We start from the raw sequence: 17,256 nt of genomic DNA, 5'->3' as shown, positions 1-17,256 counted from the left end.
AATAATTACTGATTTCTTTCCTCTATATTTCCATTTACAAACTGAAATATCCCCCGAAGTAGCAAGTCACTATCACCCACCTTCATATTTTTATCTTTTTTCAAAAATTTCTTAGGGTAATGTTGCCTATTTTCTCTAAAAGTTCCACAGCTGTATGTGTTATTTTCCAATAAACTTGACAACAGATTAAATGTACTAAAGAAATTGTCAAAATGCACACAATAGCCTTTATTATAGTAGTTCTGTACAAGATCTAGGACAGTTCTTTTTCCAGGTGTTCCACTTTGTTTCTTCTTTACTTTTCCTTCGTATATTTTAAAACTTAGCATATAACCAGTGGATGAATCTGCCAAAACCCAAACTTTGAAACCCCTTTTTATGGGTTTCATCGTCATATTGTTTCAAAACCGATCTGCCTTTATAAGCTACCATGCTTTCGTCTACTGCCAGATTTCTTGATGGTCCAAATAATCTCTGAAATGTTTCATTTATACGTTTTATCAATGGCCTCAATTTGTAAAGTCTATCAAAGTTCGGATCACCTCTATTAGTAGTCATTTTTAGATTGTCATTCAAATGTAAAAATCGTACAATTTTTAAAAAATCTTTTTTGTGTAATTATATTTGCAATTCTTTCAACACGGAAATTACGATGTGAAGACCAGTACAACTTAATACTTGGCAGTTCATGGAAACCCGTAAAAATAAGTATTCCAAAAAACGCCTGTAGTTCTTCAATGGTGAGATTGAGCTGATTCCAGTTTTGAGATGCGTATTTGTTTGATTCGAGTACTATTTGTTGCAATACGTCATTATCCAAATGTTCCTTGAAAATACTCAAAGGATCGTCGATTTTTGTTTGAAAGGATGATCCAAACGGTTCCCTATAATTTGATTCCATGTAATGTTTGGTTTGACAACGAGTTTTTTTGAATGAATAATGAAACTTTCCAGCTAACACATTTCTGTTTTCATTTATATCATTTTCATTTTGATCATATTCATTTTCATGTGAAGAAATTTCTGCATCTTTTGACGTAGTAGAAGGTTCAACATTGTACGTGGGATCAAATAATGTGTCATCACTATCCTCAAAATCTATTGTATTAGTAGTATTTTCCAATCGTTTCTCCGTAGACGATGTCGAACTGGATGGAGATGCGTATCTTGTAGCCCTAACCATTACAAGTGCTTTCAGAGAACGAAGTGTGGATGACCATACCGTCTTCGACTTCAGTATCACCACTGTTGTCAGAGTCTATTGCTTGATTATCAGTAATACCATCTAATAGATCAAAAACATCATCGGATGTTAAATTTTCCAAATTACAAACGTTTTTAGTCGTTCACGCAACGCATCCATTTTACTGCAATAAAATCCAGGTTTCAGATATACGTATTTTTTCAATATCTTCTTTGCGCAAAACTGAATGTTTAATATTGCTGATTTTTTGAAATTGTTGTAGTTTTAGAATCATAAAAATGTAATTTTAGGTAATATATTGTTTATATCAGAGTTACAAAAAAATTTACAAAAGTGACTTACCTTCATCAAATATATGGAACTAAAACTGTCACATTTAAATTTTGATGTCTAGTCGGCACCTACTAAGTTTTCACTCTACTGTGTGAAGAACAGAATGCTTACTAATATAATAGCCAAAGCAACTCACCGTTTGCTTTTTTATTATTCTCAGAATCGTAAAAAAAACAGCGTATCGAATTCAGTTTTATCAGAATACGTGAAACGAGGACGCTGTGGTCAGTTGAGTGACCACTTGTTACTATTATTTTTTTTAATTCAATATGTGAACAGTAGGTATATGAGCCACTGGATACCTAGACGCGTTCAATTTTTTTTCAGGGAAAATTTTCACAAAAAAAACACAATAATTTTTTAAATTTGAAGTACTATATCTGGGGGGAGATAAAGAATGGTTCGCACTTTGGTGTATTAAAAGTAAAGTTGAGCCTTATTTATACAGAGTGTTTATAAAACATTATTTATTTATTAGAATCTTCAAATAATGATATTTCAGTTTTTCAAACCACGACATCCTGTATTTCATTAGTGCATATTATTATGTTTTTTATTTCATTATTAGAATCTTCGAATATCGATATTTCATGTTTTCTATTTGTTCTTTCGCCAACCTCCCTAAGGATGTATCCTTCTCACTGCACCAAATGTGCACAATTATTGTTTTTTGCTAATTCATAAATAGTAGTGCACTCAATATGGTGGAATGACTTAAAAATTATAGCTCGACAAGAAAATCTCTATCGCATTTTAGATTTTTCCGAATCTTACGTATTTACTGACTCAGCTATAACATTTCTATCTAATTAAAAATGATAGAAAACAAGGTCAACACATCTAAAGTTTCACATTCATTATCGTGCATTTCTTAAATTTTAGTTTATGTATTTTTTTTAAATACACTTGATTGCTAAAAAAAGTTCAAAAATTCGCAATTAGGAGTACATAAAAAATGCATAACAGGTTTTTAACATTTAAATTTTTGCACAGTTGTGTAATATCAACTAGGTCCAATGTATATTTTATTTATTTATACTAACATAAACAATCACTAACTATAACATTTGTATCTAATTAAGAATTATAGGAAAGAAGGTCATGCGAGTAAAATTTGTTAATTTTACATTCACGCATTTTGCGTGGCCTCTCGTCAAGAAATTAATAACATCATCTTTGGTCTAATTTAATCCAGTAAGACACGGACCAAAGAAGAAACAGTGTTCCTAGAAATGTGATTAAACACTTATTAGAAGTAGATAAAGATGTTTTAGAACTCGTTGTGAAACTGTTGAATTATTCTTCTATTGATTCGTTTAATGAAGAATAATTAAGTTAAAGAATGGATTAAGAAACAACCGCATTTTCCAGAAGTGTTGGCTTAGTAGACCATACTATTATTATTATAATTCAAGTCATATTCGGTCTGCGGGAAGAACTGACTTATTAGTTTTATTTACTTACTAAAATGGGGTGACTCCGTTTGGAAAACGTAGTTATTTTTTTCTGAATTTCTAAATATACTTTATAAGTGATTCGAATTTCCGACTTTATCAAATTGGGTTTATTAAAATTTGTCCCCACCGATTTTTTTACGAACACATGTATGTATTTAACATTAAAACTAACTTAAATTTAACACCATCATTCAGCCTGTAACAAGCATACATTTTTAATTTTTTTTGAAGTGGTATTAAAGATGTCGAACATATTTTGGTTTCTGTTGTAATTTTCGCAAATAGTATAAATTGGAGAAAATTTACGCACATTAGTGCGAGCTGCAAAAATGTAAAATGTGCCATATCTACGAGCATTTACCCTTGGAACTAACAAATTTATACATTTCAATAAATCTTGGCAATCGATATTTCCAGAGACAATTTTGTATAAGAATATGAACGAAAAATATAAACGTCTTTCCTGTAGACTATTAATGGAAAAGGTTTGTAAGAATTCTTCTTCAGGAAAGCCTCTTGGAGGGTAGAAACCAAATTTCTTATAATGTAAAAATTTTCTTTGAACTTTTTCTATCATGTTAACATATATTATATATCCTGGGGCCCATATATTACACGCATACTCTAATTTAGTTCTCACAAACGCGAAATACAATGTTGATAATGTTTCACTGCTACGAAAATTGCGACCACTGCGTAAGACAAAGCCGAGAGATTTCGAAGCTGACATGATCATGGTTTCTACATGATTGTTGAATGACAATTTCTTGTCAAATATCACTCCTAAATCCTTGACAACGTCAAATTATCGCTGTAATACTACATCGTCAATCATGTAATCAAATAAGAGGAGTATATGCTTCAAAGAAAATGTTATCACGCCACACTTACCGATATTCAATAAAAGACCGATTCCCAAACACCAAACTAATAACCTGTGTAGGTCATTTTGCAATTTGAGACAGTCGTCCACGCTTCTTATTACTCTAAATATTTTTAAGTCGTCGGCATATAGTAAACAACGACTTTCTAATGATGTTATGTCATTAATAAAAAGGATAAACAAAAGAGGTCCAAGAACTGATCCTTGAGGAACGCCTGATGTTGTATTTATTTCAACTGATTTAAATCCTTTACAGATCACAAACTGCGTTCTACCAAAAATATACGACTTCATCAAGTCTAATAGACGATCGCATAAACCAAAAGAATTTAATTTGTTAATTAACTTGAAATGATCAATCCTATCGAATGCTCTTGAAAAATCGGTGTACACTGTATCTACCTGGTGGCCGGTGTCAATTGTGTCTGATAAAAATTGTGTAAACAAACACAAGTTGGTTTTAGTGGAACGACCCTTAACAAAACCATGTTGCAGTGGTGAGATGTAAGACTGAACATGACGCATAATACTCTTGTGTAGCAAGATCTCGAACACCTTGGAAAAATTGCACAAAAAAGCGATAGGACGATAATTTTCAATTTGTTTTTTATCCCTCTTTTTATATATTGGACTGTTTCCACAGTGAGGTGTACACACCAGAGTTGAGACCCTCATGTTAAAAATAAGCATGAGTGAAGATTTGAAAATATTAGCGCAATGTCTCAGAATAAAAGCTGGAATACAGTCTGGCACAGCAGGAGCTTGAGATTGAATATATTGCTGTTTAAAAAACTTTGCGAAAGAGTTGACAATAGATAACGGATCATTTAACTCTTTTGAATCATAAGTCATCACTCCTGGTATAACATTTTGAGATCTCAACCTGTGAACAAAGGACCAGAATTGTGTTGGATCAGACTATATATTACTTTCAGTTTTTCTAAATGTACACTAGATGCATTTTTTGTTTAAAATCTTGAATTTGGAGTATACCGTAGAATTCTTAAACCAAAGATATTTCAACCAAAGTTTCCATTTTAGCTTTAGCATTTGTTTTATATATATTGTCTTTTATTGAAACGCTTTGTCATAGGAAGACAAACTTGAAAGATTTTATCTAGTGGAAAATATAACTGCAATGTTGCCTTATTAGAGTCCGTAAGATCTTTTAGAAACGACCAATCAACGTTTAACAACATGTCATATAAGAGGACAAAGTCTACTTGTCGAAAACTGTAAGATCTAAAGTTGTCGTTACATATTTTTTTTTCTTTAGATGATAATTTGTGTGTTATAAATATCTCAAGACTGGGATGATGATGATCTTCATCAAGTAAAACATCAGTAGCTTTTGTTACTCTGCATTCAATGTTAGACAAAATTAAATCTAATAGTTGCAAATTAGAATTCCGTACGAAGTTATATTGACGATAGCCACTCATCTCTAAGAAATTCAAAACGAGCTTTAACCTTCCATCACTACCTATTTGATCCATTAAGGAGTCTGGGTATGCCGGAATATTAAAATCACCTGGGATGACTACGTCCCCTTCGAGAGTTAAGCAAAGAGGTATTAAGTGTTCAAAACATACATCAATGTCTTCCACACATGTTTTTGGACTAGGAGGTACATATGCAACCACACCAATTTTGGAAGCAAGAGTTAATTTTGACCACTCATTGCCACGGAATCGAAACCTAAATTAGAAATGTCGAGCTGACATGAAGTAAAGGAAGGATTAATTCCTATTAAAACTCATCCACCTCTTGTACAATTAATACAAGAAAAGTTTCTGTAGAAAAGGGTTTTTCTAAATACAAATCCGCTTTTTTAGGGATTTCTTAAATTTCTTTTGTTTGTTCGCTTTTTAGATTTGTTTAATTAAGTATACAATTTATATAAACTTTTTCTAGTATGTACGGCGTAGACCGATGACTCATCATCGATGACGGCGGCGTTCATATAGAAGCTGAAGTCGCGATGGACATTCCAGAACAACCCCGATCGCGAAATCTCCAGAAAGGAGCGCGTGGCTATTTAAATAGGGACTACATCCGGGAACGACTAGTCTAGTTTTTATCGAGCCCACCATCCGAGTCAAGTCGCCCAGATTGTGAACTGATTATTGGACCGAATTTTTCGCTGTGTAGTTAGTCGTGTAAATTAAGACTACTATAAAATACATTGTTGTATTACTATACTTTAATTTAACAATAATTCCTAAAAAGATTTCTTATTTTTCCACGTGCCCCTATCTTTAGATTTTGGACACTCATTTCGCTCAGTTTACGTGACTCTATTTTTCTCATGTCTTTATGTCTTTTGAGAGTTCCTAAGTCCTTTCCTTTGGACGTAATTTTGGACTATCAGGGGAATTAATTTCTGTGTGCTTTTGAAGTAATTTTTAATAATAATAATAAAAATAATAAATAAATTTATTGCCCAACAGAAACAATTACTGGACAATACAAAAAAAAAGAAGAAACCAAAAACGCTTAAATTAACAAAAGAAATAATTTCAACTAAATTAACTTAAACATAAAAACATAACAATCACATTCTGGTCTTATATATCTCTACCTAATTAACAAATTAATTTAATTAAATTTTTCAGTTAGACTACGCTTGAAGTGAGATAATTTGAAGCTAAAAATATCTGCCGGATTATTTTTCTCAAATTTGTTCAAATAATAGTTCACAATATAAATGGGATCTTTTCTACCACGGTTCGTTTTAGGTGTGTTGCAATATAACGTGACTGCCGTTCTACAGCTAAACCTGGGAACATAAAAATTTAAACAACCGAGCAACTCACTACAATCGATTACATTATTTAACAATTTAAATAAAAACACTAATGCTGCTATGATAATTTATATGAACCTCAGCGTTTTTGTGTGTTGTTTTTGGAACAATTTATTAAAAATTATAATCTTGTTTTAGAAATAAGAAGTACTTTTGAAAATGATCCAAAAAAGAACAACTTAGAGACGTGATGAAACATGCAGTAACAATTTTATAGTTTTTTTTCTGAATTATATCTATTTACTGATCTTAACACTCAGCTTAGTGATGAATAAAAATAAGAAGCAAGGTCAATGCGCGTAAAGTTTCTTAACTGCATATTCGCGCATTTTGAATGACCTTGTAATAAATTAATATTATCAGCTTGGCTTAATTTAATTCAGTAAGATCCGGAACCAAGAAGAAAGCAGTGTTCTTAAAAATGGAATGTAATACACACTTATTAAAAGTGGATGAGAATGTTTTAGAACTCGTTGTGAAATTGTTGAATTATTCTTCGATAGATTCGTTTAATGAAGATGTGAGAAAAATTCAAGAATGGATTAAGAAACAGCCGCATTTTCCAGAAATGATGGGTTAGTGGACCATAGAATTATAAGTATAGCTATACAATGGTTTAGTTTGTAAATCGTCCCTCTAAAACTGTTTCAAATTTTTCCAGAGTGGAATTATAAAAATTTGTCCTGGCCGTTTTTTGACATTTTTTACTTTTGCCTCAAGGCAAAACAAAACTGTAAAAAAAACTATCTAACTAAAACCAAAAATGTGTCAAACATGCTTTCTTTTGATGTTTTCAGCTGACAAAAAATCGAAAACTTTCTCATCTTAAACAAAGGAAGTGTTGAAAAAAGCAAAGAAAAAATAGAAAATTATTACAACGTAAGATCTCTGTTACCCGAAATATTTGATAATATTCATCCGAAACTGCCTTACATGGAAAAAGTCAAGGCGTCGATGTAATAAATCATTGTAAAAATTACCATGTTAATATTTATGATGATCAATTTTAGCTTCTATGTTCCTCTTCCAAAGCTGACAAAAGAACATTACAGAGTCTTTTTCTATAAAACACGTGATATACATGTAGCTGAAAATGTTGAGGTTGTCAACATTCTTCGTTTGGTGATAAACGTAAAAGAACTTCAAATGATCGAAGATGTTACGTATGGAGACGTGTATGTATTTGATGGTAAAAATTCAACTCTGCGATTGATGCTCAAGGTAACACCGGTACTCATTTATAATGCGATGATTGTTATATACAAGGTAATAGATATTTACATAAAAGTCAGGAAAATGTCTCATTACTGAAGAGGAGTTATGTTGAAATACGAGGCACTTTGTGCCGAGTATTTTAAAGCTCCGAGTCAAATAACACATTTTACTGACGAGTTTTGTATTAAATTTTTTCGGAAATCGCAATAAATCGCTAAAAATCGAGATTTTCCAACAAGTTTTTTAATTAATTGCGCAAAAATCTAGTTTGTCAATTTCTTGAAAACGATGGTTACAAACAAAACAATTATAAAATTTTGTGCGTACGTCAGAGCTGTGTGTTTATTTCATTAATTAATTATGAATACAAGCGAAAACACTGGTGAGGATGTTCCTTTTGACCTAAGCAAAGCAGCCGCTGCTGCTACAGAAGAATTGTTACCGTCGAAATCTAAGGAGCGGTATGAAAAGCAGTTCCAAATCTTTGAAGATTGGCGCAGGCTTAAAAATGTTACTTCGCTAACGGAAGACGTATTTCTGGCTTATTTTGCTTATGTTGAAAGCCGTGCTTTTGTTGAAGGAAAATTTGGATATCAGCAAGTTTTGTAAGGTAACTGCTTACCTAAAACGAAAATCGACTGGTTACCAACCAAAAAAATCGAAATGTTTGTCTCGGGACCAGATAGATAAATTTCTGCTTGAAGCTCCCGACAAGGAATTTTTATTAATGAAAGTAAGTTATTACAATGATTACATATTTAAGTTTTATTAAATTTGGTAATTTCAGGTGGCGCTTATTTTTGGGGTGTCTGGAGCCTGTCGATGCGACGAATTATCAAGGATGTTAGTTGACGACATTGAAGATCAAAATAACGTGCTAATAGTACACATTCCTGATTCTAAAACAAAAAAACCTCGACGCTTTGTAGTTGTTGATGAAAGAAATCTTGCTACATACAGACGTTATTTGGAATTACGTCCGCCTAGTACTCCACACAAGCGCTTATTTTTAAATTACAAGAAAGGGAAATGTACGGTCCAACCAGTGGGCTTGCATTCATTTGGTAAATTTCCTTCTCAAATTGCTACCTACCTTGGTCTACCAACACCTCTGGAATACACAGGACATTGTATGCGGCGCAGTTCCGCGACTTTACTAGTAGACGCAGGAGGAGATATTACCAACTTAAAAAGGCATGGAGGATGGCAAAGCAGTTCAGTAGCAGAAGGATACATAGAAGAGTCCATCGAAAATAAATTAGATATAGCTAATAAAATACAAGGTGGTCCGAAAAAAAGACCCTTCACTAATATCGAGACGTGTCCCTCTACAAGTAGTGATTCATCTGAAATCTGTTGCACCGAAATCTCGACTGAAATTTTTGATAAAAAGGTTAAACTTGATCATAAATCTCTGTCTGGAATTAACATTGCAAATATATCGAATTCTACAATTAATGTTAATATCTGTAAATAGTGTAATTTACGAAATTTTGAATAAATTTTTCTTGTTTAAATAACTAATTATTTTGCGTCATTTTTGTAGTTTTTACAGTACTAGTCAGGGAAATCCAATTTTCCTGCGCCTAATGTCGCAAGGAAATGCTGTTTCAATGACGATTTCCGGAAAAATATTAAACTTCGTTTTCGTTTTCTGTAGTTCTTATTGCAGCAAGTTTTCTCAAATCGACTAAAAGCTGTTTATATTATCAATGCTCCTTCTTATACAGAGAAACTCGTTGCTGTTCTTAAGAGCATTCTAAAGCCTAAACTAATGAAACGAGTTAGTAATTTTTGGTGCTTTCAAAGTGTCAGAAATAATAATTATAAATTTCAGATACACTTTTGTGAAAATTCGGATGTTTTAGTTGAAAAAATCGGAAAAGAAATTCTGCCGGTAGATTATGGAGGCGAAGGAAAGTCTCTAAAAGAACTGCAAGGTAAGGGTACTTTTGATTTTTTGTTGGTTTGTTTACCGTAAATTGATTTCCAGAAATGCTTTATCAAAAATTTAATGACTATGATGATTATTTTACACGACTAGATACACTTCGTATAAATGACGATTTAAAACCTCAAAGGTTAAAAAATGATGAAATGTTTGGACCTTCTGGTAATTTTAAGAAATTAGAAATCGATTGATTGTATTAGTTTGTATTTTGTGTAGACCGTGCATGCAACTAGTTCAACTACTTATATTTTTGATGGTGTTTTGTTATGGGTTTTATATTACTTTTGTTAAAAATAATAACAAAAAAAAACATTGGGAAGAGTTTAAGTCTGCCCTTAAACCATTCCCTTTTTCATAATCAACCGCAAATTTTGACGTTTTGAAACGACTTGAGACGCGATGAGCAAATAATTTTAGAGTCTCCAAAGAGACTACAAGAACATTTAACTACCTTTCAATCTCTAATATGTTTCTATGTTTTCTATTAATTTATTCATAATGCGCTTACTATAAAGTTACAAAATAATTAAACTGATGTAAGTAATTATCGCACACCTCTACACGAAACTTATAGTCATGAGTAAAGCTCGAAATTATATTCGGAAAAAAAACATGTCAATATGCGCATATACAGGGTGAGTATTATAATAAACATTTTGAAATTGAGCTCTTCTGATCCAGTGTGGGTTATTTTGGGAGTAATAGTGACAGTTGTGTGCCAATTAACAACCCTGTTATTGCGAAATCTTGCTTTATCGCTGAACAAAACTTTGAATAAAAAATTGTTGTCCAAGTCTAGTTGATGTTGCATAAAATTGCAATCATTGTACTCTTCTAGGAAATCATCTTCTTTTAGATCTTGTACTAACGTCACTTGGTAACTTATTCGCTCTCAAAATTTTTGAAACGGAAAATTGAGATATTCCTACTTGTCGTGCTATATATCTACAACATGTGTGTCAACAGTGAATGGTTCTTTAATAAAATAACGATCACTAGTTAAATTAATAATTTTTAAAGTGGTTTTGCAAAAATTTTCAGGGTGGCCGTTTTTTGCTGGTCAGTGTATTAGAGCTTTCAATGTAAGTCCTCGGTCATGAACGCGAGATAGAAAAATACTTATTAATAGGCACATTATTAAATAACCAACATATTATCTAGCCACGACCTAGTCAACAATAAAACAAGTAAACTTGTTTACTTGTCTTGGGCAGACTGGAAAAGCGATATCACTTTCTCGCCAATAAAAATATCGGTGATCTTTGGGTTCCCCATACATGCAAATCTATTGCAAAGGTGGCGGTAAGCTTTGTGGCAAATTTTTAAAACAGGAATCGTTAACCTAAATTCCCGACCTTGCTGTCTGCATCTCAAGGCCCGCACGCTTATAGATTATTCGCCTTTTTAGTTATTTATTAGAACTGCAAGTAGTAAGTTTAAAAAACAAGTTCAGTGTTTATAAAATTGCCTATTTTGCATTCAGGTGTTACATCTCTTGATTAGTGTCAGTAATAAGCGTACTGAAAAGGACAGAAGTATTCACCAATGGTATCTACACGCTTGCTAGAAATGGATGACAGTGTTTTGGAAACTGTAGTGAAACTGTTAGATTATTCTTCTATGGATTCGTTTAGTGAGGATGTTAGAAAAATTAGACAATGGATGATGAAACAACCGCATTTTCCAGAAGTGATGGGTTAGTAGTCCATATTATTATAAGTACAAGGTGTTCATTTTATCGGTTCACGTCTGACAATTTTTGCATAGGCAACATATTATACACCACAAAGACGACTTCGTCCAATTTAATTTTTTGCCTCCATTATCTTCGCAAAGTCCTATACGTTCAAAATTTCTACGAACTCTATCTAACATGTCGGGAGTTATAGATCTGTACAACGCTATTATCCTTTTACGTAAGTGGTTTATTTTCGATTGGGACACTATAAACGTCACTTTCCATCTTCCCTCAAAGAAAATCTAATGGTGTTAGATGAGGGTTCCGTACTCTGCTTCTCTAGTAGTATTATCCGTTCACGATCTTTATATAGTAGGGTTGGCCATGAAAATCTAGGGAGTTTGTTGGTATTCGATGCAGAAGAATAAAAATTCCCTGAACTTTTTTCGTTAGGTTATGTTTTATTAAATTAAAGGTTAAAAAATATGCCAGAAATATAAACATTGTTGGCGATACTTTCAGTTTTCAGTAGCAATGACCAAGTTAACGGTATCCATTTCTTAGAAAGCATAAAACTTTATTTTTTATTTCATATGTAAGGAACAACCACTAAAATTTCACTTAAACATTGTTTTTATATGAATGGGAATTTACGACTATTGTCGCATGCCACATTTATCATTTCATCTTTCATTTGTTTTTACTAAGTACTTCCAAAAGATTATTAATAAAAACGTTACTATACGCCTTCTCCAGGTCCATGAAGAGTTACAAAAAAAAAGAAAATGCTTAAAATTTGGTGCAAAGTAACAACGTGGATGATCTAACTAAAATCATACTTATTTTGTTGTACGTCAGGTAGTTTTTCACATACTACCTTGGTAAATTTAAAACGAAAGATGCCTAAAAATATCACCCCCCGACAAGCTACAATTCACTCCATTTTCATTATTTCGCTATGAAAATCTGTATCATCACCGTCATTTTCAAATTCAGATTCTGAATCAGATTCACCTAGCGAAATAATGAAAGGAGGTATAATAGATTCGTACGAAAGATTTCCCATATTTTTTCCCAATCTGCCAAAATAAGTTTTTCACAATGTTTGCAAAAATTTTGCCACATGCTTGGAGTGCATTTAGAAAGCGCCTCAAGCCATAAATTCACCACCCTATTTTTTAATGAAGGTTGAGAATGTATATGCTTGTTGTAATAGTTCTTACAAAATCCCCACGCCATTTCAATTGGATTATATTGACAATGGTACGGAGGTAATCTAAGAACTACATGGCCACTTTCTCTTAATGTCTCGTCTACCAAATATCTTTTTTTTTTCTATTATTTCTGAAGCGTTTAATTAAATCCCACCACTGTTTCTTCGAAGATTTTTTGTCAAATTCAACACTATGTTTAAAAAGCCATTCCTGCATTTCACATTTTTTACTAGAAAAAGTGGGTGGTCTAACCAATTGAACCAAATGATACGGTGCATTGTCTAAAACCACCACACATTTTTGGTTCAACTTTGCCAAAGCAGGAATGAGCTGATTAACCACCCAATTTTGAAAAATTGTCCCGTCCATCGTGTTATGATAGTCTCTATCGTTATTTTTTGAATTTAAAAAATTGTTACAACCATCCAAGAACCCCGTTGAACAACCCGCGTGGAGAATAGTAAACCTCGTACCTTCACTTTTAATTTTGACGGGATTGCTTTTTAGATCAGTATCGTGCACCCAGCGACGAATGGACGAACCATTTTGATAGATTTATGTTTTATCTAAATACACGAAAAGTCAAATTTTCACAAGAATGTAGAAACTGTAAATATGTTCTCAAAAAAGTAATTTTGGCTGCAACGACATGTTTTTGTACACATAGAATTTTGCGACCATTTACTTCCCTGTGTTCATAACCCATTGACTTAAGAATTTTGTATAATGTGGTTCGCCCCCCTTTAAATTCCAACTGTTCCCTAGAATATGCCAAAAGAGTATCTACTGTGAAATATTCGTTTTCATTAAGTTGCCAAATTTGTCGTTGCAGGTCTTTCCGAAACATATAATTTGTAAATAAATCCGTTGGTTTTCGCTTGCCAGATAGTGATGTTTTTAAATTTTAGTCCCCTGTTGATAAAATTTTCGCCACAGTTGATGTTCCCACCTATGAGAAAAAAAAATTAAAAAATATTTTGCAGCGCATTTTTACATTACAGAAAATATGTTCGAAACCATCATAGTTACTTCTTCGAAAGAAAGATCGGGCCTGTCTTTTCGAAACTGCAAAAAACATCTTCTTATTGCAATTTTTTGTTGCAGTAAAACTATTTTACGCATTTTCTTTTTAAATAATGTCGCAATGATTTGTGAATCTGTCACAATGACAAATTATCTATGCTGACAAAAAATAGGTCCGCCTAAATTTCTTTCAAAAAATGTGGACCAATTACTTAGTTGCCAACAATTCCACACCAAGCATTAACTTTGAAATCTTTTTGGAAGTGCTTTTCCTGATACCAATGGGATTTTGCTGGGCATAGTAATGTGAGTTATGTCTGTTTACACACCCGTTATTGGTACATGTGTCTTTACCAGTAAACAAAACTTTAAATAAAAATTTTGATTGTCTCGTAATTGAGCCCTCACGAATGATTTGTTCTGACTATTTTTTTGTTGGTATGTTGATTGTTTTGCATAAAAGTATAAGAGTTAATTAAAACAGAAGTTACATGACAGACCCGCTTAGATAAAATAAAAGAACTAGAGGCAACCACAAAATAAATACCTTGACAGTGAAAAACTCGCTTCAGATCCTATTGTCTTTTGATGTCTTGCAGCTGACAAGAAAATCGAAAACTTCCTCATATTAAATAAAGGAAGCGTGGAAAAAAGCAAGGCAAAAATTGAAAACTATTATAACCTAAGGTCTCTGCTGCCAGAAGTATTTGACAATATTCACCCGAAATTCTCCTACAAAGAAAATGTTAAGGCATCGGCGTAAAAAATATTGTAACAGTTACAGCGTAATAATTACGAGAACCGGTTTTAGTTACTTTGTTCCTCTTCCAAAGCTGACTAAAGAACTGTACAGTCTTTTTCTGTAAAATGCGTGATGTACATTCAGCTGAAAATGTAGAGCCTGTTGATGGTATTCGTCTGTTGGTGAACATACAAGAAATTCGTATGTTCCAAGACGTTACTTATGGGGACGTGTTTATATTTGATGGTAAAATTGTACCTCTATGGTGATGATTTATAAGGCGTTGATTGTTGTTTATAAGGTAAAATATTAAAGTAACCTTTCGTTTTCTGCAGTATTTGTTGCAGCAAGTTTTCTCAAGTATCAAAAATTATAACTATAGATTTCAGATACACTTTTGTGAAAATTCGGATGTTCTAATGGAAAAAATCGGAAAAGAAATTCTGCCAGTGGATTGTGGAGGCAAAGAAAAATCTCTAGAAGAACTCCAAGGTAAGAGTACTTTTGGTTTTTTGTTAACCAGCTTGCACTGAATTAATTTACAGAAATGCTTTATCAGAAATTTGAAGAACATAAAGATTATTTTACCCAGCTGGATAAACTTCGTATAAATGAAGATTTGAGACCTCGACGGCTTAAAAGTGATGAAATGTTTGGACTTTCTGGCAATTTTAAGAAATTAGAAATTGACTGAGATTTTTTACTTTTTTATATATAATTTTTCATGATATAGTTCATACACTTTAGTTCCTTAATATAGCTATATATTATCGGACAGAACGCGAAATTTGTCAATAAAAAATCTAGAAAACTGTAGTAATAAACAGCGTCACTAAATTATTGCAAATTTTATGTAGAAAATGGCTCCCAATTATCACTGGAAACAGATCTGTATTTCCAACTGGTCAGAGAATTTTAAGACAAGACCTTAGTCTATACCCGCATAGAACTCAAATTTAGTCACCTGACGTCACGTCTTTGGATTATAACCTCTTCCTTTACGAGCACGAAGTTCTCTACTTGGATGGGCCGCTGTATTAATTTATTGAAGAACTAATAATCAAAGTTAAAAACCAATGCAACAGTGTAAAATATCTGCATATTTTTGGTAACACGAAGAGACGGAATGCAGTGTACCTGTAAATCATCATCACCATCGACTATTACTTTCAGTAACTGTTTTGGAAAAATAATTGTTATTGTTTGTTTCATTTTCCGTTATTATTTATTAAATAAAGATTAGGTATCAACAATGTGTTATTTGCATGACTGCATGATGACCTGTAAATCATCATCACCATCGACTATTACTTTCAGTAACTGTTTTGGAAAAATAATTGTTATTGTTTGTTTCATTTTCCGTTATTATTTATTAAATAAAGATTAGGTATCAACAATGTGTTATTTGCATGACTTTGTTTACAAAGACTGGATAAGACAATTTATCAATTTATACATGTTTAGGTATTTCCAATAACTTTGTTCGTTTACGCCAATATAACCTAATTTTTGTAACTAGATTAATTGGATCTATGTGATTAAATTACTAGATCGTAGTAGTGGAACCCAGTGGCAGGGAGTGATGATGGAATGTTGGTAAACTTGGCAACAATGGAACCTCATTTGTGTTAAAATTTTCAAGAAATTTGTAACTATTTTTTTATAGACGTAGGTTTAGCCACAATTCGTTATGGTAAAAAGTTATAATATGTTCAAATCCAGATCACATCTCTAACTTATTTCATTTCGTTTAGACACTTAAATGTAGCGGCTAAAGCTTCAAAATTTTGACAAAACGAGTGTATAAGGGAAACAAGTCATGCCACACGTTCTATTTGGCGTTTTAACTCCTTTCTTTTCATATTATAAACCACGTACACGACGCGCGCCGAAATAGGATGTCGAGTTCGAGCTACGAGCTACGAGCTTGAACTTGGTGTCGGTGTCGAGGACATCGAGACCGGTTTGAACTGAATCGGAACATCGGCATGTAACGCCGCGCTATAGAAAGAGAGAGAGAGAGAGAGAAATAAACTATCAAACAGTATGTACATGAAACACCTCAGAGAGTGCTACTCATTCCGTCTCTTAGGACCCCCAGGATGCTCTAAGAAAACACAACCGACACCCACTGCCAAAATTCAAAGAGTATCTAGACCACAACGACCCTCAGAATGTAGAAGTGATGCACAGATAACTCTATAGCATTAGTAACCAGCGATTCGAGCGAGGTTGGGCCGAGTGGAGTGTAAGCGCGAGAGTAGCGAAGGCATGATCGAGAGGGCACTACGGTCGATGTTACAACTACTTAATAAAATGTGTTCGTTTGACTGTTCCAGCGACTAAATTAGGCACAACAATGGATGCCGTTTTCACACGTTTTATTACTCATTTAAGAACTAATACTTATATCCCTCATTTTAGTCAACATAGGCCACTAATAACTGTATTAAATGATAGGGATAAAGATACCGAAGGCGATAACGCTATGATTGAACAATAATTTGTATTTTAAATCGAATAAATTATAAATACTGCTCCAACATATATAAATATTTACTTGTTACTTTAGTTGGTAAATTACACATTGTACTTTAATTTTTTTATACAATACTAGCTGACCCCGTGAACTTCGTTTCACCTACAATTTAATTTTGAATCTGAAAAACTGAATGCTTTGAAATCTTGTAGTTGTTTTGAACATATGATCAGCATAATAAATTTTTATTCAAAATAATATTTACTTTCTC

The 17,256-nt window shown here is 32.8% G+C and overlaps 1 protein-coding gene and 1 long non-coding RNA gene across 2 annotated transcripts; both read left to right on the top strand.

Moving 5' to 3' along the window:
- The first annotated feature begins 7,664 nt into the window (after positions 1-7,664).
- Positions 7,665-10,159, top strand: LOC135123795 (uncharacterized). The gene is made up of 4 exons (XM_064048671.1): positions 7,665-7,949; positions 9,571-9,681; positions 9,736-9,838; positions 9,892-10,159. Exons 1-4 carry the CDS (start codon positions 7,665-7,667, stop codon positions 10,038-10,040), a joined length of 648 nt encoding a protein of 215 aa, XP_063904741.1. The 3' UTR covers positions 10,041-10,159.
- Positions 10,160-14,530: 4,371 nt separating this feature from the next.
- Positions 14,531-15,759, top strand: LOC135123478 (uncharacterized). The gene is made up of 3 exons (XR_010279624.1): positions 14,531-14,807; positions 14,896-14,998; positions 15,052-15,759. It is a non-coding gene; the product is annotated as an uncharacterized LOC135123478 (long non-coding RNA).
- Positions 15,760-17,256: the final 1,497 nt, after the last annotated feature.

This window comes from Zophobas morio, unplaced genomic scaffold, assembly GCF_036711695.1.
Source record: "Zophobas morio isolate AGI-343-1 ecotype UQ-CSIRO unplaced genomic scaffold, CSIRO_AGI_Zmor_V1 ptg000006l, whole genome shotgun sequence".
NCBI lineage: Eukaryota > Metazoa > Arthropoda > Insecta > Coleoptera > Tenebrionidae > Zophobas > Zophobas morio.
The sequence above is the reverse complement of the archived record's forward strand: the minus strand, read 5'-3'. Positions and strand labels throughout refer to the sequence as shown.

Bases quoted from the DNA above. Each gene is read 5' to 3' on its own strand.
- LOC135123795 (XM_064048671.1), top strand. From the start codon at position 7,665: ATGTTAATATTTATGATGATCAATTTTAGCTTCTATGTTCCTCTTCCA. The intron at 9,682-9,735 runs GTTAGTAATTTT...TATAAATTTCAG, and splicing joins AGCCTAAACTAATGAAACGA to ATACACTTTTGTGAAAATTC. The intron at 9,839-9,891 runs GTAAGGGTACTT...ATTGATTTCCAG, and splicing joins GTCTCTAAAAGAACTGCAAG to AAATGCTTTATCAAAAATTT.